Genomic DNA, 24,415 nt, shown 5'->3' with positions numbered 1-24,415 from the left:
GTGACTCCCATTTGGCTAACAGATCAAAACATACAGTATTTGTTGCATAAACTCTCTTGGTATTTATAGATCTATACCTGTAAGCTAAAGACGCACCCATATCTGATCAATACATGCTATGTTGAAAACCATTCAGCTTTCACAGAGAAAGACCAGGATAAGCTTTTATTTTACTATAAATTGGTTGCTTTATCCCCAAGAGCAAATTAGGGATTTGTTGGTATAAAAAGGTGATATAATCTTTCCATAATACAGATGGTTTCCTATTGTTTATCTGGCAAAATGTCTGGCTATAAGTAGATTAAACAATGTAGCAACAAAATGGCATTCTCCTAAAATGCTAGCCAGGAGATTTTGTACATTGCTAAATAACAAGCTAACGAATTTAAAAACGTGTTGGAGGAAATGATAACGCCTCAGGGAAGTCAAAAGGAAGCTAAAACGTAAAAAGGGAGAACTATCACTTTAAGGTGTTGTTAGAGCTTACTAAATCAGACATCTTACAATAGTCCAAATTACCATTCTACTATTACAGGTTGCACTAATTCTGGGCTGGGTGGTAGCCTAGTGGTTAAGAGGTTGGGCCAGTAACCAAAATGTTGCTGGTTTTGAATCCCCGAGCTGATAAGGTGAAATCTGTCAATGTGCCCTTGAGCAAGGCACTTAACCCTAATTGCCTCTGTAAGTCTCTCTGGATTAGAGCGTCTGCTAAATGACTAAAATGTAAAAAATGGTCACACTGCACAGATCGTTGTACCTTTATGGACCATACCAGTTTTTATTCCAAGTCTTTACTAAGTCCCCCCCCCCCCAAAGGTTTTTGAACACCTGCTAAAATAGTATTTAAATCCAATTCACCATTATTACAAGGGAAATTCAATGGCAATTTCCGATACATCATGAGAAACAATTATTAAGAGGTTTTTGGGGGGTGGCATAGGGAGTGGGGAGGGTCTCGTTTTGAAAGCTTTGTTTTGAGTAGGAGAATTGAGTATGGGAAGGTGGCGTGAGCATTATACCATGCAATGCCATGTATGAGGTTACTCTGGGGACTGTGACCCCAGTCACACCTGTCACTCCTGGCTGTTCCCCCGCACCCACCCAAACCCCTATCTGTGCCCCCTCCCCAAATCTGAAGCCAGTCTATTTCAGCAAACTCGGTCAGCCACCTCTGCAAGCCAAGTTTCCCACATCTGTGACATACCCACCGCCTCAGCCACTCTGACGCAGGAACCTGAGGAGTGTGTGCACAATGTGTGCCCTTGATTTTACCATCAGGTATCTTTACTCAATCCCACATAGAAGTCATCATTCTGCTATATCACCCTCCCCTTTTAAACAGGCTGTTTCTTGTAATATCATACACACACCAAATACTGTTTATACCTCCTTTATCATAAAGCAGAACTTGTAAAAACATGGTGAATTATTGATGTAGCACACTGTTACTGGCAATACATATTTATCTAGTATGTTTATCAGAAATTCTTGGTATCATGGCTAAATATACAAAAGGGAAAATACTTATTTCAAAGGGAATAGAGGCACCCATGCTGTGTCTGCTCTGGCGTCACCTGACTCCTATCCTCAAATGGTTCCCTAGATCAAACCTACATGTCTTAATTGCAAACTTCATTACAGTGTAGGAGTCTTTAATGACTGTCAGCTGGTAGGCACTGGTCCTCCTCCTGTGAGTACTTTAGTAGGCATCACTCTCTAAACCAGCGCGTGAGACAGCTGATCTCAGATAATACACGACAGAAGCCTGCCTCTCCATGGACTTCAGTGAAATTGTTTAGAAATAATGTATCCATTAATCATAGCAGATCCAGAATCAGAGTCCTGATAGGGAAACATTAGAGTAACATACTCACCATCTGCTGATGTACTGTAGTGTGGCAGGTAGCCTAGAGGTAGCCTAGTGGTTAGAGTGTTGGGCCAGTAACCGAAAGGTTGCTGGATCGAATCCCAGAGCCGACAAGGTAAAAGTCTGTGGTTCTGCCCTTGAGCAAGAAAACTGTATCAACCCCTACAAAAATGTCCATTAATTAAAATCTGCATAATAATCAACATTTCCTGTTGCTGCAGGATTAGAGTTATACCAAGCTAATAAGTCACTCGTAAGAGTGTGCTTAACTGTATTTTCATTTACTTTATAGTTCTCACGGAAGGTGATAATTTTGACTAAAACTACAGAATAAAGCCGCCAGTTAAAATCAAGGAACGGTTGTGCTCGTGGTTACTGGAGGGGGCTGCAGTTTTTAGTATGCTTAGCAGGCTTGCTCTATCGGTTGTTTGCTGACTCATAGCTTTGAGAATGTTAAAGCTGATTTTATGAGCTGCTGAGACAAGCAAAGTATTGTAACGGCTGTCGTAGAGGGGACCAAAGCGAAGCGTGTTGATTGCTCATGATGATATTTAATTTTAACTCAAACACTAAAGACAAAATAACAAACAGTTCTGTCAGGTACATAGACTAAACAGAAAATACAACTACCCACAAACACAGGTGGGAAAAAAACTACTTAAATATGATCTCCAATTAGAGACAACGAGGACCAGCTGCCTCTAATTGGAGATCATCCCAAAAAATAACAACATAGAAATAGAAAAATGACCAACTCTACCATAGAAAATAACATCTTACTATGGTCAGGACGTGACAGTACCCCCCCCAAAGGTGCAGACTCCGAATGCTACTACTAAACAAAAACAAAAAAGGGAGGGTAGGGTGGGTAACTACTGTTCATGGCGACTCTAGTGCAGTCCACATAACCTTATCCTCCAGCAGAGGAGGCGGCTCCGGTTCGGGGCGTAACCCCCGCTCCACCCGCTGATCCCTCTGCTTTAGTACCACCGGACCATGGATCGTCGTTGAAGGAACCGGGCTGCAGGCCGCCGCTGAATACTCCGGGCTGCGGGTCACCGCTGAAGACTCCGGGCTGCGGGCCGCCGCTGAAGACTCCGGGCTGCCGCTGAAGACTCCGGGCTGCGGGCCGTCTCTGGAGGCTCCGGGCTGCGGGCCGTCTCTGGAGGCTACAGGTTCCGCGCCATGGATCATCACTGGAGGCTTTGTGCCATGGATCATGACTGGAGGTTCCGGGCCATGGATTATCACTGGAGGCTTCGTGCCATGGATCATCCCTACAGGCTCCGGGCCATGGATTATCCCTACAGGCTCCGGGCCATGGATTATCCCTACAGGCTCCGGGCCATGGATTATCTCTGGAGGCTTCGTGCCATGGATCATTCCTACAGGCTCCGGGCCATGGATCATCACTGGAGGCTTCGTGCCACGGATCATCTTTACAGGCTTTGGACCATAGATCATCACTGGAGGCTTCTTTCGTGGAGCTGGAATAGGTCTCACCGGACTAGGGAACGTCACTGGGAGTTCTGGACTAGGGAACGTCGCTGAAGGCCGGGTGCGCAGAGCAGGCACAGGGTATACTGGGCCGTGGAGGTGCACTGGAGGTGTGGAGCTTATGGCTGGCACAACCCGTCCTGGCTGGATAACCCCCGTAGCCCGGCAAGCGCGGGGCATTGTAACAGGTCACACAGGATTACCTGGGCCAAAGAAACACACCGGAGACCAGGAACGCTGAGCAGGCACACTCCTTCCTGGCTGAATGCCAACTCTAGCACGGCAACTGTGGGAAACTTGCACCGAGCGCACCGTGCTGTAGCTGCGCACTGGCGACACAGTGTGCATCCCCGCATAACATGGTGCTTGCTCAATCACTCGCCCCCCACGGTAAGCACGGGGAGTTGGCTCAGGTCTCCAACCTGACTCTGCTAATCTCCCCGTGTGTCCCCCCCCAAAAAAATTGGGGGGGCTGTCTCTCACACTTGCCTCGTGGTTGGTACAGCGTCTCATAATAACGCCGCTCCTCTTTTGCTGCCTCAATCTCCTCCCTCGGGCGGCAATACTCCCCAGCCTGACTCCAGGGTCCTTTTCCGTCCAGAATTTCTTCCCAGGTCCATTCCTTTCCACGCTGCTTGGTCCTTTTGTGGTGGGTAGTTCTGTAACGGCTGTCGTAGAGAGGGGACCAAAGCGCAGCGTGTTGATTGCTCATGATGATATTTAATTTTAACTCAAACCACTAAAGACAAAATAACAAACAGAGAACGAACACGCACAGTTCTGTCAGGTACATAGACTAAACAGAAAATACAACTACCCACAAACACAGGTGGAAAAAAACCCTACTTAAATATGATCTCCAATTAAAGACAACGAGGACCTGCTGCCTCTAATTGGAGATCATCCCAAAAAAACAACAACATAGAAATAAAAAACTAGAACTAATCATAGATATAGAAAACATAGAAAAACACAAAACACCCCCTGTCACGCCCTGACCAACTCTACCATAGAAAATAACATCTTACTATGGTCAGGACGTGACAAGTATAGCCAGTTGAGCTGGTTATTTTATGTATCCAATTTATACAGCTCACTCAGTTCTTTGATTACATTGGCTCTATTGACGTCCTCGCATCTGACATGCTACTGTATAGAACATTTTCTATTCAACTCACTAACTCACTATGAGGTCACTATATGGGGTGTTATTACCTTGTAACAATAATAAAAAAAATACAGACAATTGCATACAGATGTAGGATCTTAATTTGAGCCAGTTTGCTACAGCAGGAACATAATCCTGCAGCAACAGGAAATTAGAATTATGTGGATTATAATTCATATAAATCTTTGTAGAGGTTGATACATTTTTTGTAAGGGAAAATCAAGTCTGAAATTTGAAAGTGGAAATTGCAAACTTCAGAAGCGTTTTTAAACCTCAAATACACTACAAGAAAAGTTATCCCACAACCGGGTGATCAAATTATGATCCTACATCTGTAGTAGTTTGTTAGGCAATTTATGTAACTAAAAAATATAAAAAGTTAGCACCATGTCTTTATGAGATCTTTGTGGCTGTATATATTACACATATTAAACCATTCAGAAACTGTTGTAAAGTGGAGCGAGCATATTTATTAAAAAAAAATATATATTTAACCTTTATTTTAACTAGGCAAGTCAGTTAGCAACACATTCTTATTTACAATTACGGCCTACAAAAATGCAAATGGACAACATAATTAAGATACTTGTCCTATATCAATATTTTACCTGAAATGATGGTGACTGACTAGATGCCAATTGTTTTTAATGCATTATTACGATACCTGGGTTATGAAAATGTAATCTATAATAAACTCATTGTCTTCATTTTCAGGATAGCCTGCCCTACAGTGATAAACTGCAAAACACTTTCCCTTATGCTCTGAATTCTAGGATTACGAAGACAAGACATCTTTAGAAAAACACTGTTGGTTGTTGCAATGTTAAATTATTTCATATAAATAATTACTTTCTTAAAATCAGTTATCCAACTGAAATGAATTTGAAAGTTAACGTGTTGAATGGAAATGCATCCACAATTGAAGGTTTTTGGAAACTTTATGCAGCGCGCGCAAACAATTGTAACCGTGCCCACTCCTTGAGTGCGTCTACTCTACAAACAGAATGTGTAATGTCAATGAATCACACCAACGTGAAGGCGCTCCAAAATCAATTGGGCTCTTCATATTGCCTACGTTGTACATATTTTAGTCGACCACAGTCACTGTCCATCATACAACATACAACTTCCATGTTCTGCCATTGCCTAAAGACGACTGCGAGATACAAAAGGCAATTGGTTGCTTTCAGTCCGAGGGTGTCTTGGTAGTGAAACATGATGCTTGAAGAGTTGCCATCACATGGTGGAAATTTCCACTGTGTCCCTCGGTTGTTAAATGGGAAGGGTCTCCCTTACTGGTGTTCACTACGCTTACTTGTCCTCCACCTCTGAAGCCCCGAACAATTAAAATTTAGGTAGGTAGGTCCCCATTTAAGCTTTTTTCCAATGTTTAGCCTGTATATGTTCTCCCGTAGTTGTGTAGGTATTGCATACTTGTTTGTCAACGTCGGCATTTTGAAACACTGTATCTCATTTCAATTCGCACCGGAATGCTAATGGTTAATGTTGACATTATTTACAAAACATCTACAAGAGTAATTAACCAAAGCTGAAAATTGTGGTTTAATCTCTCAGGTAATCTGTTTAGCCAATAAATGTGTCGTTTAAAGGAAGTATGGGATATTTAAAACACGTTCTTAGGTATTAGCCATGATATTTGATCAAATGTCATCATCCCTGGAGTATATTTGCTGTGTTTGGTGTAGCCTGAATGTTAAATAATGTTTTTCGCGAAAATAACACGTGTCGAATGTGTCGTGTAGCCTACATGAAGGGTCAATCTTCTATTGTAGACCGATAATTATTATTATAACGCCAGTAAGTGAAATTCACTTCAAATTCATGTGTAATTCACTTACTAGCCAAAGGCATTAAATATTTTGATGTGTTTTGGAGAAGAAACAATTCAGTTTCTTCCAATGTTTGGAACTGCCCCGCGTGTGCATTTCGCATACTACAAAGGAACGTGGAAATTATTATTTTTACCATTCAATAACCTTCACATCGACACTGTCGGAGTTATACATTTTACATAGGTTTAATAGTTATTTTTGAATACAATTTCTGTATGTGTGTGTTTTAATAGTCTTACAATTATAAATATAGTGGAAAAATCTGGACATGTAGAAATAAACGAGAAATGTATTTTGGAGTGTATGGTTTAGCATACAAACTGATTCCGCCTTCATTCGTTGATTGGGGTGGAGCGTATATCTGGAAGATTCCTAAAGGGTTAAGTCATTTTAACCCTTTAGACTTTTTCTCTATCTTTATGTCGTTGATGGTGATAGGCTCAGAGAATATTCTGATTTAATTTCACTTCTCTATTTGCAACATTATAATTTGAAGATGTAAACCTAGATATATTGTAAAAGTACATAGGGTTCTCAAATCCATGTTGTTCAAAAACACTCCTCTCTGTACCAGCATCGAGTTTAGGTTGTAGCATACATTATTAGCCCAGTGAGCCTACCATAACAGAAGCTCAGACATATATCTTAAATAGAAATAAAGTAAGTTATTCAGGTAAAGAGTTATATATATTGTCTGGTGAACTCCCACTGACACCGCATGCATTATTAGGTTACCTTTGCCACCAATAACATACTTTTTAGACTACTGTGAGATGGGATTATTTTAAGTAATATTGGTTTTGAGTTGGGCAACCAAATTCAGATGACCTGACCGCAAGTGTGTCCCTAAATTGTAATGTTTCGCACATATGTAGACAAATGCTGATGTTTACAAGTGCAGCACACGTATAGGTTAGTATTGGAGCATAATTTCACAGTTTAGTGAAATGTTTTTATGGCGTGAAGGTTCAGGAAGTTAGACATGAAGCTAAAACAAAATGTCCAACTTCTGAATGTATCACGGTGATAATACAGGTCTGTTGTATAGAGCATGCCAAAAGGGTTCGTACAGTTCCCATTGTTTTGAACTTTACAATGCAATTACTAAATTGGTGCTTGGTAAAATCCAACCCACATCTTGGGTTGCTGACTGTGTCCACAGACTATTTTCTAGGTATCCATAAAATAAGGTCAATTTGTAATATGGGTAAACTATCTCTATCTCTGTGAAGCCTCTTTTGACACCTGTCAAAAGGACTATTATTAATAAAGTGTACAAATGTGTGGTGTTTTTTATTTATTCTCACAAATGGTGACACAAATTATAGAGACAAAGATCGGAAATGACTTGCAGATGTGAGAAATACTTTTCACATTTGATAATATCTTGATTTCATAGCTAATCTACAGATGTAACCATTTGGTGACAGACAGAAGCCTAGGCTATTACAGAGAACACTGTACACCTTTGATTGTTTACGGTCTAATAGAAAATGGGTTCATTCTATGTCAAAGACTTTCATGTCAGCAGTGTGCAGGTGTGTTCAAATGCAGGGGCAGGCCCTGGCACCTTTTCTCTGCACACACCTGTCAGTGGGGATAGAGAAATGGGCATGCTCTTTTCATTGGTCAGTATGAGGTGTGTGATGTAGGGTCTTGAGTGACCGAACAGATGTAGGTCAAAAATCCCAGAGCTGTTCATGTTCGAGCAATGACGGTTGATGCAATTGGGACTGTGGAACAGAGCAAACTTACCCTTAAGCCGGTCGCAAAGTCGTGTTTGAGGTGTGTGGTGCATGGCAGCTACTATTAACACTAATTCACTATTATTCCACAAAGGAATCAAAGGATTTCGGGGTGATTTTCCAAAACACTGTCACTATGTCCTTTTGAAATCTGAGAAGGGCATACAATGTGAGGGCTGGCTATTCTTACCAATACTATTGCATAATGCAATGACTAAAAAATTTGAACAATAAGAATATGGAACTTAAATACGCCCTGCACTAGCAATGGTAAGAAATATTTCTTAGACTAGCTTTCATTTTTGTGAAATGGCTTTGAACCAGGTCTCTTAATAATTGATCTTATCTCTATTGGACTAACCTGCATTGATTAATGGAATACCACGTCCTATTGCATAATTGCAACCAGAGTGATGGCTCTAACTATGATCTTTCTCTTGCATTTCAAAGATGGTGGTAGAAAAAGACCAGTTGTTTTTTTTCTTTGTATTTTCTTCTTCCAGATCTATTGTGTTATATTCTCCTACATTCAATTCACATTTCCAAAAACTTCAAAGTGTTTCCTTTCAAATGGTACCAAGAATATGCATATCCTTGCTTCAGGGCCTGAGCTATAGGCAGTTAAATTTGGGTCTGTCATTTAGGCGAAAATTGAAAAAAAGGCAGCTATCCCTAAGAAATTAAATAAAGGTAATATAAATTATTTTTAAAAATGAGACTCGGTTTAAAATGTCTCAGGTGCCAGCACGTACTGGCTCGAAAATTGCGCAATTATGAGCAAACGGCTAATGACATGCAGGGCCTTACCTGGCCCCGGAAGCAACCTCCTCCCCTAGCAAATTCAAGGCCACTCAGATGTGGTCCTACGTCAAGCAGTGCAACTTCGTCATCAGCCAACAAAAGCCATGGACAGATCAATAGGGACTGATAAGACCATCGGAACATGGGGGACCTGGGGAGAGTGTTCACAAACAAAGTTAGGATGGACCATGTACAGTACCAGGAAGCAACAACGACTACAGCCTGAATCACAGCAGGCCAACAAAATAGATCTTAATGCGGAGGTCCAGCTCAAACACGCATGGACCATGCTTTGGGTGGTCCCCTTCACCACAAACCTGGTCACACATTGTTGTATTTGATTATACCTTAGTAATAGCAGGGCCTCATACATCAGGCCCTTGTGCTGACCACACCAATACATATCACCGCACCCTTCACAAGATCGTCTTGAGGATGTACATTCATTATGTTTTGACAAGAGTATGTACAGCATGAGAAATGCCTATATTGATGCTAAGGCTTGAGCAAAGAAGTATGTACAACAAGGTCACTGAGTCATACGTATGTACATAGTTGCATGGAGACCGTGTGTATTTAATACCATTCCACTTATTCTGCTCCAGCCATTAACATGAGCCCGTCCTCCCCAATTAAGGTGCAACCTACCTCCTATGAATAGTACAGTACATGCTTGTGACTGTAACTCATACCATACCTTTGTACATTGATGGCCTATATTTTCTTTTACGAAGCCCAACTACAATTCTGAAGTACAATGGCTCAGACACACCGGTAGGATTGTCAAACGTTTGCCTGCCGACAGTACTTAGCACTTCTGAACAGTGTTGGCAGCCAATCTCTTCTGTGTTCAGACAGCAAATACCTTGAAGTCGTCAGCCACTCAGCCTTGTTAAAATACACCATACCAGAAGGTGGCAGTAGAGTTTTTGGCAATGCATGTCTGTGTGTGTTGCTTTGTTTAGTCAATGTTAGCGAGCTAGATGCGCTACTGTTGCTATTGTTGTAAAAGGCCCTTGTTGATACTAGCCAGATGGCCACAGCTAGCTAGCAATATGACATTCTTTTTTAAATGTACTCTCCATAATCACATACAGTCCATATATACAGTTTTAGCTAGCTGGCTAACGTTAGCTAAATGGTTAGCATGATTCGCTAGCTAGGGCTCTGATGTGCTAGCTAGGTAAAGTAAAGAGACTGCATTGACTCTCAACAGCTACAGGCAGCTGCTTCATGGAAACAAATCCCTTGTGATTTAATTATAATGTTACTAGCTACAGTGGCTAGGTAGCATGCTTGGTTAGTGAGCTAGCTAGCTAACTAATAAGCTAGTACACATTATCAAACCTACCAAAAAAGCACAAAACTCCTTACCTAGATGTAAAAGATGTAAACACTTGCTATACATTTTTTATGCAGCTTTATTGTTTTAGGTAGAACAGTTCTGATTAAAAGGGTGGATTGGCGCTCTTTTTTTTTCCTTTTTATTGTCACTCCTGTCGGCTTCACCACGTGGAGGTTTGTGCTCTCTGATTGGCTTAAAGTGAAGTTGTTAACCATTGTGATTCTACAAGTACACAGTAGGTACGCCATTTGTTCTAGCAAGAGAAGGATCGGCCTCCTACTTTTATATGTACCTATCAGCAGTCAGATTCTCGTGTGTTTCATGCTTAGCAGATTTCACTGAGAGATTGAACTTGAACAATATTGATACTTTCACATTTGTTGCCAAGATCTTTTAGACTAAACCAGATGTTCTCTTGAACAGTTTGCCTTGTGCACTTCTACAGCACTGTATTGGTTTGATAGATTCAGGAGTAAGTGTTGCATGAAGTGGTAAAAGCATGGCAGTCATGTCACAGCTAGTGTAGAGATGTGAGGTTCTGAGGAATGGCTTATATTTAGCTCTGTTGCTATGTGGACTTTGGCCTGATGGGAGTCTCTCAGCCTCTATCAAATAATTTCTCCCACTCCAGCCCAGCTATGCTTTAAATCAAATCCCATAGATTAATCCAACCCTGTGTTATCAATGATAACCTGTGTTCTCAGTACTAACCTGTGTTCTCAATGCTAACTTGTGTTCTTGAGGCAATCTTGCTCTCTCAATGCTAACTTGTGTTCTTTGGGCTAACTGGTGCTTAATGCTAACATGAGTTCTTTAAGATAGCTTGTGCTCTCAATGATAACTTGGTTCTTAACAAATGCACTATTTGGCTGTATTCAATCTGTATGGAGATCCTCATGGAAATATTTGCATGTTTTGGAGCTTACCCTCACAACCCACATGTTCATCTCCATAGAAGCCAGCTCACATGCTCTGACCTGTGGGAATGCTAGCGAACACACCTACTTGTTAGATGATATTGGCAAAGGCCTAACCAAACACCTTGCAAGTTTTTGGATGGATACCTTTGGGTATTTACTGATACCAGACAGGTGAATAGCAGCAGTGTTATGAAGCAACCTTTTCTATGTCAATAGCTAAATGCTGCATTTGCAAATTTGAGTTCCCGACATTCTGAAACCATTCTCGCGAGTTGAATGGAGAGAAGGGACACCTAAATTCAACATTGGGTTTAAAACTGATCAGTGGTCGACATTCAAAGCTTTTCTAGTTGTACAGATGGATTACAAGGGCTCACACAGCCAACAATAGTAACTAGCTAGTGTCGATAAGCAGTGGATCGGATGCATCTCCATGTAGGCTACACGAGTCAACCCCATCTTGAACTGGGCTCCCATAACACCCAAGCATTTATGGTGGAGCTGAAATTGTGGCAGGGAGCCTCGGAGAGTGGACATGTAGAATGTGTCACGTCTGTGAGAGAGAAAGAGAGGCACATGCCACTCATAATTAACTTGCATGTGCAGACAACATCTAAATAGTTAATTTGTGGGTATCAGCTTGACTGACAGGGTGGTTAGGACACATTAATACCACCAACCTTGTGGGGATATTAATGTAATCCCCGGCCGAGTCATACTGTAAAAAAGGGAACTGATGCGTCTGCTTGGTGTTGCTTGATAGATAGGCCATGCGATAGACTAGCGTCCTGTCCAGGAGGTGTACTTGTACATCAAAATGTGCTTTGACTGGTTGTAACCCTTTCGACAATGCCTTTAAAGAATCTTCACGGATGTAACTCCACTCTGTGAATTTCGGAGTAGTTCCACATGCAGGATGGATACCTTTGACTTTCTCCTAAACTACCCTGAGGTGGTCAGCTGATCACTGTAACCTGAGTCTTTTTCGACATCATGTTGTACCCGGACTATTGGTATTGAACCCCCTTTTTTCCCGCTGCTGCTACTCACTGTTACCTGCTATGCATTGTCACTTTACCCCTACCTACATGTGCATATTACCTCAATTACCTTGACTAACCTGTTTCCCCCCACATTGACTCGGTACCGGTACCTCCTGTATGTAGCCTCGTTATTGTTATTTAAAAAATATATAATTCTTAACTCCTGTTTTTCTTAAAACTACATTGTTGGGGTAAGGGCTTGTAAGTAAGCATTTCATGGTAAGGTCTAGACTTGTTGTATATGTAACAAGTGTGTGGAAGGGCTGGTGTATCTCTTGCACTGTATTCATTCCTTATTGACCTTTCAGCATTTGAGGGATTACCAGAAGGAGCATTGTGTTATATCCTCTTTGCTTTTGAATGCCAGTGTTACACACCTGATTGTACACAGGCTAATGGCTTCTAATGGTTCACCAGATGTAAGCATAGCTACATAGCAAAGATCATAATGTGTCTCTCAACACTTTCTAAACTGTTATGACGTAAGGGCCCAGACATTCTTCCAGCAATGTTGATGTTGGACGGAAAGAGATGTTGGTTTGTTTGATGCAACAAAAGCGGCACGTTCCATTACCGTCCTGGTGATATGTCATCTGGCCAATCATTCACCACCTACCGGAGCTATTTGCAGCAAGTCACATGGAGTCTGGGGTACCGACTTATTTTGGTTGCCTTAAAATTCCTGCTTTCTATAATTGGTTAGAGAGCTGTGGAGGCTGCTGGAATGAGGCTAGTTGGACGACTGCGCTGGCAAGAGTCTGGTGACTGGAGTGCTGTGTACAGTTTGTGGGTGTGCATGCGTCTTTCTTGGGACAGGACCCTGTATTCACCCTATTAGAAATGCCTGTAGTATTGCTGTGACATGGTGTTTCAGCTGTTCCAGTTACCTGCTGGTGCCAGTGGACTGGTTTGGTGTTTTTGTTTTGGAAGATAAGAGAGGTCAGGAGGCCACTTGACCTGTAATTGACCACTGCTGTTTACCAGCTGCTGTTCACCCAACATGTGGGTCTCCTGCGGCAGAAATAACCCAACTATAGGGCATCTACAGGCCAGATCCTACTCTGTCGACGTCAGAGACCCCTCGTAAAAAGTGAATAAGTTGGAGGGGGAATATTTGCCTCCAGCCCAGTGGGTTTTTGGGGGACCACAGTTGAAGTACTTCCAGTAATGCAGTTAATGCAGGGATCTGGCTCTTGGTCTTCACAGAGACACAGAGGGAGAGGTAGTTCAAATTACTGTAAAAAATACCATAGAAAGTTCAGCCCATGTAGCTGAAACTTCTGATATACAGCAGGAAAACATTGGCTGTTATTTATAGCCCGTTATCCACAATGCTAGGTACTGTATATTCCTCCAGGTAGATGCTTGAGATTTTCAGAATAGGACATCTGTTACTGTATGCGTATTGATTTGATTGAAGATGGCCTCTAATATACAGATGAGCCCAATGCAAAGTGTTCCGTAAGTTCCTCAATGTCAATAAGAAATGTTTACTAGAACAATAATTACAGGAAGGTTATATTTATATCCACATTTGAAAGGAGTGTTTGAAGATGGGAATGTCTTGACATGGGGAAATAGCTGGGGTAAGGAGTGCAACTGGTCAGAGGGCTAAGCTGTTGTTATTTCCATGCTCAATCCATGTGAGGTCGAGTAAATATGCATCTTCTTGTGTGTGAGAGATGTAATATGACATGAAAAATGCCATGATAACACTAGAGGTCGACCGATTAATTGGAATGGCCGATTAATTAGGGCCGATTTCAAGTCTTCATAACAATTGGTAATCGGCATTTTTGGACACCGATCATGGCCAATTACATTGCACTCCACGAGGAGACTGCGTGGCAGGCTGACTACCTGTTATCCGAGTGCAGCAAGGAGCCAAGGTAAGGTAAGGTGCTAGTTGGCTAGCATTAAACGTATCTTATAAAAAACAATCAATCTTAACATAATCACTAGTTAACTACACATGGTTGATGATTTTACTAGTTTATCTAGCGTGTCCTGCGTTGCATAGTTTATCTAGTGTGGTTCTGTGTGGCTCAGTTGGTAGAGCATGGTGTTTGCAACGCCAGGGTTGTGGGTTCGATTCCCACGGGGGACCAGTACGAAGGGGAGAAAAAAAAAATTGTATGAAATGTATTCACTACTGTAAGTTGCTCTGGATAAGAGCGTCTGCTAAATGACTAAAATGTAAATGATATAATTGATGCGGTGCCTGTTCATTTATCATTGAATCATAGCCTACTTTGCCAAATTGGTGATTTAACAAGCAAATTTGTGAAAAAAGCACTGTTGTTGCACCAATGTGTACCTAAACATCAATACCTTTCTTAAAATCAATACACAAGTATATATTTTTAAACCTGCATATTTAGTTAATATTGCCTGCTAACATGAATTTCTTTTAACTAGAGAAATTGTGTCACTTCTCTTGCGTTCTGTGCAACAGAGTCAGGGTATATGCAGCAGTTGGGGCCGCCTGGCTCATTGCGAACTGTGTGAAGACTATTTCTTCCTAACAAAGACAGCCAACTTCGCCAAACGGGGGATGATTTAACAAAAGCGCATTTGCGAAAAAAGCACAATCGTTGCACGAATGTACCTAACCATAAACATCAATGCCTTTCTTAAAATCAATACACAGAAGTATATTTTTTTAATCCTGCATATTTAGTTAAAAGAAATCCAGGTAAGCATTCATTCAAACAGCACTTTTGTGCGTTTGCCAGCAGCTCTTCGCTGTGCTTCAAGCATTGAGCTGTTTATGACTTCAAGCCTATCAACTCCCGAGATTAGGCTGGTGTAACCGATGTGAAATTGCTAGCTAGTTAGCGGGGTGCGCGCTAATAGCGTTTCAATCGGTGATGTCACTCGCTCTGAGACCTTGAAGTAGTTGTTCCCCTTGCTCTGCAAGGGCCGCGGCTTTTGTGGAGCGATGGGTAACGATGCTTCGAGGGTGGCTGTTGTCGATGTATTCCTGGATCGAGCCCAGGTAGGGGCGAGGAGAGGGACGGAAGCTATACTGTTACACTGGCAATACTAAAGTGCCTATAAGTACATCCAATAGTCAAAGGTATATGAAATACAAATGGTATAGAGAGAAATAGTCCTATAATTCCTATAATAACTACAACCTAAAACATCTTACCTGAGAATATTGAAGACTCATGTTAAAAGGAACCACCAGCTTTCATATGTTCTCATGTTCTGAGCAAAGAACTTAAACGTTAGCTTTTTTACATGGCACATATTGCACTTTTACTTTCTTCTCCAACACTTTGTTTTTGCATTATTTAAACCAAATTGAACATGTTTCATTATTTATTTGAGGCTAAATTGATTTTATTGATGTATTATATGAAGTTAAAATAAAAGTGTTCATTCAGTATTGTTGTAATTGTCATTATTACAAATAAATAAATGGGGGAAAAAAACAATCGGCCGATTAATCGGTATCGGGTTTTTGGGTCCTCCAATAATCGGTATCGGCGTTGAAAAATCCTAATCAGTCGACCTCTAGATAAAACAATGTTTGGTTAGAATGTTTCACTGGCTTCTATAATGTTGAGCCTTGCTTCAGCCAATGTATTAGTTATTGTCTTAATAACGTTGATGGCAAGGATTTTTGTGTTGTAGTTTAGAATTTGTGTTGTAATGACTAAGCACGTCTCTGTGCGTTTGAGTAGTGGCTGGAGCAGGCTTGTTCCAGTCAGTCGCTTCTCCTGTCTGACCTGGGCTGGTCTAGAACCGCTAATGATTGACTCAGAGACATTACACTGTTTGGTGTGAACCCCTTGCACTTCAGAAGTGTGACACCTTTTAAGGAATGCTCCCATAGCCAGAAGAAAGTCTGTGAAGATCTGTGAAGATATCAGGCATGGTCAGTAGGACTGTCACTAGAATTAACCTTTTAATTTAATTCTCCCTGTATTCATTTCTCTTACCTTCTTGTTAAAATTTCACTCTGATTGAGCTCTGAGCTTCTTTTTATAAATTGCACTCAACTCTGAATAGGCTGGATATTTTCCATGTAATTTGCCATAGTGGTGATGCATTGCCAATGGTAGCATAGAAGAGTATTTTTGTTTGTGTTTTCGGGCTATTGGTGCTTAGTAGCAGATCATTTTCCGTGAATGATGGTTGAGGTATAAATGGAGTTGACATATATTCCAGCTTTGGATCGTCCTGACTGACTCAGTCTTTGAATGGTTGAGATAACATACTTGCAAATTGGTTTGTTTTGTCTCTTAACTTGTAACTAATTACAAATACTACATGTGAATATACGACATGCTATTTAGGTTATTCTGTGGAGATTTTAGATCTTTATGTGTGAGTGATGTTATGTGACTGTACTGCTCTGCTTCTGCAGATGTCTTGTGTGGACCAGACAATACTCTCTGCTGTAACAGGTGTAGACCAGACAATACTCTCTGCTGTAACAGGTGTGGACTAGACAATACTCTCTGCTGTAACAGGTGTGGACCAGACAATACTCTGCTGTAACAGGTGTGGACCAGACAATACTCTCTGCTGTAACAGGTGTAGACCAGACAATACTCTCTGCTGTAACAGGTGTAGACCAGACAATACTCTCTGCTGTAACAGGTGTGGACCAGACAATACTCTGCTGTAACAGGTGTAGACCAGACAATACTCTGCTGTAACAGGTGTGGACTAGACAATACTCTCTGCTGTAACAGGTGTGGACTAGACAATACTCTCTGCTGTAACAGGTGTGGACCAGACAATACTCTGCTGTAACAGGTGTAGACCAGACAATACTCTCTGCTGTAACAGGTGTGGACCAGACAATACTCTGCTGTAACAGGTGTGGACCAGACAATACTCTGCTGTAACAGGTGTGGACTAGACAATACTCTCTGCTGTAACAGGTGTGGACTAGACAATACTCTGCTGTAACAGGTGTAGACTAGACAATACTCTCTGCTGTAACAGGTGTGGACCAGACAATACTCTGCTGTAACAGGTGTGGACTAGACAATACTCTCTGCTGTAACAGGTGTGGACTAGATAATACTCTCTGCTGTAACAGGTGTGGACTAGATAATACTCTCTGCTGTAACAGGTGTGGACTAGACAATACTCTCTGCTGTAACAGGTGTGGACTAGACAATACTCTCTGCTGTAACAGGTGTGGACTAGACAATACTCTCTGCTGTAACAGGTGTAGACTAGACAATACTCTCTGCTGTAACGGGTGTGGACTAGACAATACTCTCTGCTGTAACAGGTGTGGACTAGACAATACTCTCTGCTGTAACGGGTGTGGACTAGACAATACTTTCAGTAATATTTATTTTATTTCAGAAAATGTGGTGGGTTGTGGACTCAAAAGAAGCATTTCATGTGTCTGATTTGAAGTTTCTCTGTGTATAATGTGTGTGTGTGTGTGTGTGTGTGTACGTGTGTGTGAGGGGGGTTACAAAGTTGGACTGTTAAGACCCCATCCTTCAGCGGAGTGTGACCTTGCGCTCAGCGGCACACTCAGCTGTGGCCCCTGATTGGCGGGCAGTGTCACAGCCTCCCCAGTGGATGCCAGTTGTCTTTGGCAGGCTCTGAATGCTTAACGGTACGCTGAGTCAACCCATGGTAGTAGGGGGTAGGGGTAGTGGGAAGGGAGGGATGTGTGGTTGAGGGCAGGACAGGGTAGGACAGTGACCGCAGCATGAGGACGGTACCATTTGCACCCAGGGATGACCACCCGGGGTGTGTGCTCGGCGGGCCATCACAGAACAAACAGCAGTTGATGCAACAACGCTCACTGTGCAATCTTGGCCGAGCTTTCAGGATGTCTGTGTGCTGTCCCTCTCTCTCTCTCTAACCCCTCCCTCTCTTCTTCTCCTGATTAACTCCTCTCTCTGCCTTTCTCTCTCTTGCTCCTTTTTCATTGACGTAGGGGAAAGGGGGGGGGGGTTGTTGGCTTCAGGCTCCTGACGTGATTGGCCAGGGTGGGTCCTTCCCCTGCTCTTTAAAAGCCTTCCTCTCACCTGGGTTACAAAAAAACAGCAGCTCTTGCCTCTCCCGGCTGCTCACTAGCACTGTCCTCATTCTCCCCCCACAAACAAGCAACAACAAAAAACTTCGGAACCCCTCTCTGTCATCTCTGAATGAGTGAGTATGTCTCCTTTTCCACATGATTTATCTGCTTCTCGTGACAGGGGAACTTTAGTTACCTTGGTCTAAGTTTGTTATTCAAATAGGCACTAAGTTGTAACTGCTGAGAAAATAAAAAATCTTGTAGAGAAGTTTTCTTGACAAACTGTAGACGCACCTAGCGGAATTAGTTTGTTTTGTGCTTTTGAGATTGTGGGAGGTATTTCATTGGTTGAAGTATTCAGTTGGTTTCCTTTGAGCATTTGTTTGTGGGTTTATTAGATGTTTTGTTGGGTTGTTGAGAAAACCAAGCCACTGCTGAAGTGGGACTTGCATAATTTGAGTGGTAGTTAGACAGAGCTAATCTTTGAGCTAATGATGTGTTGTGTACCTCCAGTAAGAATGGGATCCTCTGGTACTGTACTTTTGTTGTGCCCTTAAACTTAGAGTTGAGTGTTATGTAAGTTGCACAGCCTCCTTTTCTGCTACTTCTGGACAGATAAAACGAATTAAGTTCATGTTTTTCCCAATCAGATGATTGATGTCACGCTGTTGGCAAATTGGATTAGAAGAATCTCAAGTTTTGATCAGTGTTTGTTGTGTCACAGAACTGACTTTTCTATTAAAAGTGTTGTAGCCTTGTTATATGCAAGCACACTATATTAGATTTAGGCATTAGGCATTTTCAAGAAGGTTCTTTATTTGCACAGTGTACAAGACTTGGTATCAAATATTGTGTTTGATAATGCAATAAACGATTTGGCATACAGATGCCGTATCTTAATTTGATCATCCTGTTGTTGCAGGAATTTTCCTTAACAGCAGGACATGCAAACTTGTAGTGTATTTGAAGTTTAAAAAAGCATCTAAAGTTTGTGATTTTCACATTAAAATGTCAGACTTGACTTGCCCTAACAAAAAATGTATCAACCCCTACACAAAATGTCCATTAATTATAATCCGCGTAATAATTCACATTTCCTGTTGCTGCAGGATTTATTTCTTACTGTAACAAAAACTGGCTCAAATAAAAATCTGTACTTGCGTGCATTTATCACATTGGTTTTATCAAACAGCAAATGCACACACAGACACATTGATTAACACACTGTGACAACTTTAAATCACATTCACTCAGTCGTTGTTATCCGATATAAAACGTGTTTCTAACAGTCGTATGCAAAAGTAGCAGTGGTTTTAACTACAGTGGGTAAAGCATACATTTCAGATGTGCATGAAAGGCAAAGGTTCAAGGATTTTGCTGGGGCTGGGTCTATGGCTATAGGTAGCTTAGTCATAGCATAACTCAAGGTATATGCATGGGGAGCAGTGGAGTGCTTAGCTGCATGGGTGGAGGGTGAAGTCTGGTTGAGCAGGTTCCTTCTTGTTTGCTCGAGGGTAGCACACTGGGGAGGTGTACAGTTGGGACCATGATTGATTGTATTTGTATGCAATGCACACTTTCGATCACAAAGATACAGATATCTACCAATACGAAGATATAGGCCTACCAGTCAATCTGTTTATCTAGAGGAGACATAGGACATGTATTAGGACACACAGCAGTTACAGGAACGCAGCTGGTACAGGCACAGCAGGAACTAGAATACGATCAAACCAGAACTGTGTAGAGTAGACAAGCTAGGCAAAACTAAGGATGTAGAAACATGCTTCACAAACAGCTAATGATTGGCTTGGCTATGCATTTCCATACAGGGTAGGTGACAGCAGTCACCACAAAAGTGGTGTGTGGTAAGATACAGGTTCAGTCTGTCTATGACTTCTCCACAGCATGGAGTTAAAGGGAAACATGGAACCCCTTACATGACCTGTTTCAGTCCTGAAGGCCATGGATCTCTGTCCTGACTGGGTACAACATGGAGGACCTACTGTGCATAGACTCACTTACGTAATGCCTTATTGACTGTAAACGTGGCGTGCTTTGACCATCATGTGAGGATGATGGATTTTATACTTGGCCCAGTTTCATTAATGCCTTTCAATGTCTGAGGCAAGAGTGTAAATAGCCAGAGTGTAAATAGCCAGAGTTGAAATAGCCAGAGTTGAAATAGCAAGTGACTGAAATGTATTTTCTAGCACTAAACCTTCCTTTCAAAGAGTTTGACAATGCTTGTTTTTTGATGGGCAGCACTGAAATGTTAATTCATGAACTTGGATTGGTGGATGAGGTTATGTTCCATAGCTGTTTGTTTATGGCTTTGTCACAGCGTTGGACATCCATGTTTGTTACTAGGGTTTAGATGTGTTTCCCCGTTGTGTTTTTCCTGGGGTGTTGGTCGGTAGGACAGGGGAGGGAGCAGGGTGCCACTTTTGGGAACCTGGATGGACAAGGGCCCTGGCTGCTCGGCTGTTTTTACCCATTCCTGTCAAAGAAGCCTTTGTATGGGAAGAACAGCACTGTGGGTAATTGGCTGTTAAAACCATTTAGCAGAGCTCTGCGTGCGCTGCCTAGTGCCTCATCTTGTTGTTACGTAATAGCAGCAATCAAATGTTCAATAGAATGGAAATATGAACACATGCCTCCTGCTGGCCCGCTACTTCAGTGCTCTCGGTGCGTTCAATTGAATTGGCTTTACCGTGGACAGCAGTACAGACAGGCCTTTGTAGCTTGCTCTCCCAGAGGTTAGGAACATTTGGTTGGAAACTTGCCTGCCTCATAAGCCGACCTCTTTGACCTGAATTTAGGATTCAGGCGTGTTTTTGTCATAATGTTGAGACTTGCTTTCACCCGCCTGAAATGAATGTGGTTATAGCATCATAAAGGAAACTGCACAGCAGCAAAAGAACATGGACGTGTGTCTGAAAGGGTTACTTAGAGGTTCTTTTAGGGAAAATAATGTGTGCTATTCTCTAAAAATAGATATGTCAAATTTGAGGTCACAATTGATATGGGATTTTACGGTCTGTTAAGCGAAAAAAAGACTACAATTACTTATCTACATTGACTACAAAATCCTTTTGAACTTGATACAGTTAGAGGCCATTTTGTTAACTCTCAGTGTATAGCAGAGTACAAAAGGTATCCAAAACCAGTCTGCACGGAACGCCAAGATTCCAATGTGTGACAGGAACAGTGATATTGTTTATGAAAGACGCCATAGTTAAAGCACACTGAAGTGCATGAGCTACCAACATGTATAGAATGGGGAGATAAAATGGTGCTGCGGGTTCTGGGGAATGTGACACAGAAGGGTGTGTGTAGAATGACACCTTTTCTTCCCCTTGAAGTGTCCTTTGTCAAGGCCCTAGAGTTCTGGCCAGTCAGATAAGACTCATTGAATGTATCTTCATAACATTAACAGTAACTAGCTCATTGTTGACAGATTACACAGTCAAATCAGAAAATACTTGTGGCCATGACCTTTTTTGACTGGACATGTACAACTTTGTGTCTTATTAGGGATATTGTCACTTCATAGAGGTCTAGTCAAAGTGTAATTACAAAGAAATGATGGCTAGTTGAGGCCCACAACTTTTAGTCAACGTTTAGACAACATTGAATGATTGGTTGTATATTTGCTGGTGATAAGGGCTTCCCGCCACATCAGCAGCTCTCTTAATATTCTTAGAACATTTACTATCTCTCCCTTTGCCGTTTTCTGCAGGTATTTGCCCTATAGTGTAAGGCTGAGGTAAAGCACGCCAACCTACCGAGTACAACTGCTCTGCTTTGGACCGTGACCCCTTCCCCAGCCCCGCACCACTATAGCCGTAACCATGAACCGCATGGAGCTGAAGAAAGTCTGCACGGAGGCAGACGATGACAGCACAGCCAGTTTGGACGACCGCTTCACAGAGCCCATCGACTCAGAGAAGGCCACCATCAACAGGTGTGCTTCAATACTGTATCAATTATTTTATCTGAGACTTTCGACAGAAAAAAAAATGGAAAGAAAGCGCATTGCCTTAGTTGTTGCAACAAGAATGTGTTCTTTGCCAAACTGTACAGGAATTATGTTCTTTATCATACATTTCTTGTCTCCTACCTATCATTGTCTAATGTACACAATGCTTTTCAATACACTGGTTAGGAGAATCTCTCAGCTCATAGCTTCACTGTAAACCGCCAACAGATTAGCTACACTGTAATCTAATTTCTTATCACCAAAAAAATGTAAATAAACATATAGAAGCTGGAACTAGCCTAACTAACCACTCATAAAGTCCAAACATAGCTGTCATAAACTAGTCAAAAATAAGTATTTTAAACTAGAGATTGATTCAATGATTGTACGTCTGCAGTCACTTCCTGGATGAGGATGGAGACGCAGAGAGCCACAAGTTTCTCACTAATGGGATTATGAAGAAGAAGAAGTATGAGGAGTATCAAGAAGAATACGTAAGAAGACTGATGATGAACTATCGATGACAACACGTGCATGTTTGCTCTTGCTTATGGACACTGTATCTCTTAGCAACAACCTTGACCATTTCCTCAAAAGCTGTCTGCTTTTATTCAAACTTTCATTCCGAGGAACCCTTTCGTAGGAAATGATAGTTACGTGTGTGTGACGGGTGGTGCATGCACGTGTGTGTGTGAAATGTTATTGTTTACGATCTGTTGAACTCATAGTAATCTCTCTCTTACCCTCTCTCTCTAACGTTTTCTCTCTCAGCACCCAGGACATACCTCCTTTGGTATGTCGGTCTTCAACCTGAGTAATGCGATCATGGGCAGCGGCATCCTGGGTCTCTCCTACGCCATGGCCAACACTGGCATTGTGCTTTTTGTGTAAGTGTGTGTCAACTTCTGCCATAGAGACAATGTGGAACGGGTCAATGTTTGGTTTCTGCAACACTCAAGTGATTAAAGCACCAGCTAATAAAGTAAAGAATTCTGTCTGCATCGTATAGTGTTACTGATAGGACTGTAATAACTTCAGAGTCCTTGGTATAGCAAGTGGGGTTTGACAACAGGGTGAGTGGTGGGGTATGTATTCGAGAATAGGCAGACACAGACACTAACTCTGGCTCGAAGTCAGGACGTTTTTGTGACATGCCATGAACAACCATGTCACAGCCCCACCTCTGAACCCATCACCCAATCCATTCCCAGCTTCCTGGATTGTGTTTAAGGTCCGTAAGAGTCTGTTCAATCAATCTCTATAACCAGGTTTCTCAAATGTCCAACACAGGATGGTGAGGCTTTATTTCAGTCCTGTTTCCACTGTATATGGCTGGGCTTTACCAAGAAAGTATTTGGTGACTGAGTACTTTCACTAAGCAAAAACATATCCCTGAAAGTGATTGAAGGACAGGAGACAAGGAAGTAGATTAGGAACCCACTTGATGATTATATTAGTTTGTTCCGGTTTGTTCCGGTCCTAAGGAGTTTACAGGGAGTCCCCTAGCGTCAGTCGCTCTCATCAGTTGCGACATCTTACTTCCGTACCATCTATTCTGGGCTTCCCTGACATTCTGGAAGGTGGTATCACATAACACCCATTTGATACACTCATTCACCTGCTTTCCTGTCTCTGGCCAACAAGATTACAGTGAGGGGTAGAGGGGCAACTCTCAATTCAAAAACAACATATTTAATTCAGTTAGTTTAATACATTGGAGCCTGGATGATTGGGTTAGAGGCTCCTTGGTGACCAAGGCCCCTTGTGACCTCTTTAAGTGTAAGGATTTAGGGCTGATCATGTTCAGCCGAAGCGGGAAACCCATACATCCCCTCCCGGAATAACTCACGTTACTTTATTGACTTATATAATAGCTCAGAGTTTAGTCTGGTCTCTAAGCACTGGCACGCATTGGTCTACCACTATTTTGTCTGAGCTGACACATATATTGACATGGCATGATAGTGTCTTTGACATGTGCTTCAGGAATTGGAACATGGTCTTCTCAAATAGGCAGTAAATGCATGCCAGAGAAAGCATCCGGACCCCTCCCCCCCTCAAGTTAAATACGACTGCGGTTCTAAAGCTAAGTTTACCTCCCTAAATAGGTAATGGGGAAAGCAGAGTGAGAGTGACTAGGGGGTGAAACTAGTGAAAGTTATTATTTAGGGTGTTTAGTAACCCAGT

At 41.9% G+C, this 24,415-nt stretch overlaps 1 protein-coding gene across 4 annotated transcripts in view; it reads left to right on the top strand.

Moving 5' to 3' along the window:
* Nucleotides 1–5,676: 5,676 nt before the first annotated feature.
* The window catches only part of LOC106576408 (sodium-coupled neutral amino acid transporter 4), a 36,477-nt gene continuing 17,738 nt past the window's right edge, over nt 5,677–24,415 (top strand). The window contains exons 1-4 of one of the 4 annotated variants that reach the window (XM_014153561.2): nt 5,677–5,887; nt 21,989–22,213; nt 22,626–22,722; nt 23,000–23,115. In XM_014153561.2, coding sequence (XP_014009036.1) covers nt 22,101–22,213; nt 22,626–22,722; nt 23,000–23,115 — 326 coding nt within the window. In that variant the 5' untranslated portion in view covers nt 5,677–5,887; nt 21,989–22,100. Of the gene's footprint in view, nt 5,892–18,248; nt 18,381–21,988; nt 22,214–22,625; nt 22,723–22,999; nt 23,116–24,415 lie in introns of those variants that run through there. The other 3 variants (XM_014153563.2, XM_014153562.2, XM_014153564.2) reach the window with 3 other exon arrangements.

The sequence above is a fragment of the Salmo salar genome, chromosome ssa17, assembly GCF_905237065.1.
Source record: "Salmo salar chromosome ssa17, Ssal_v3.1, whole genome shotgun sequence".
NCBI classification, from domain to species: domain Eukaryota; kingdom Metazoa; phylum Chordata; class Actinopteri; order Salmoniformes; family Salmonidae; genus Salmo; species Salmo salar.
The sequence above is the reverse complement of the archived record's forward strand: the minus strand, read 5'-3'. Positions and strand labels throughout refer to the sequence as shown.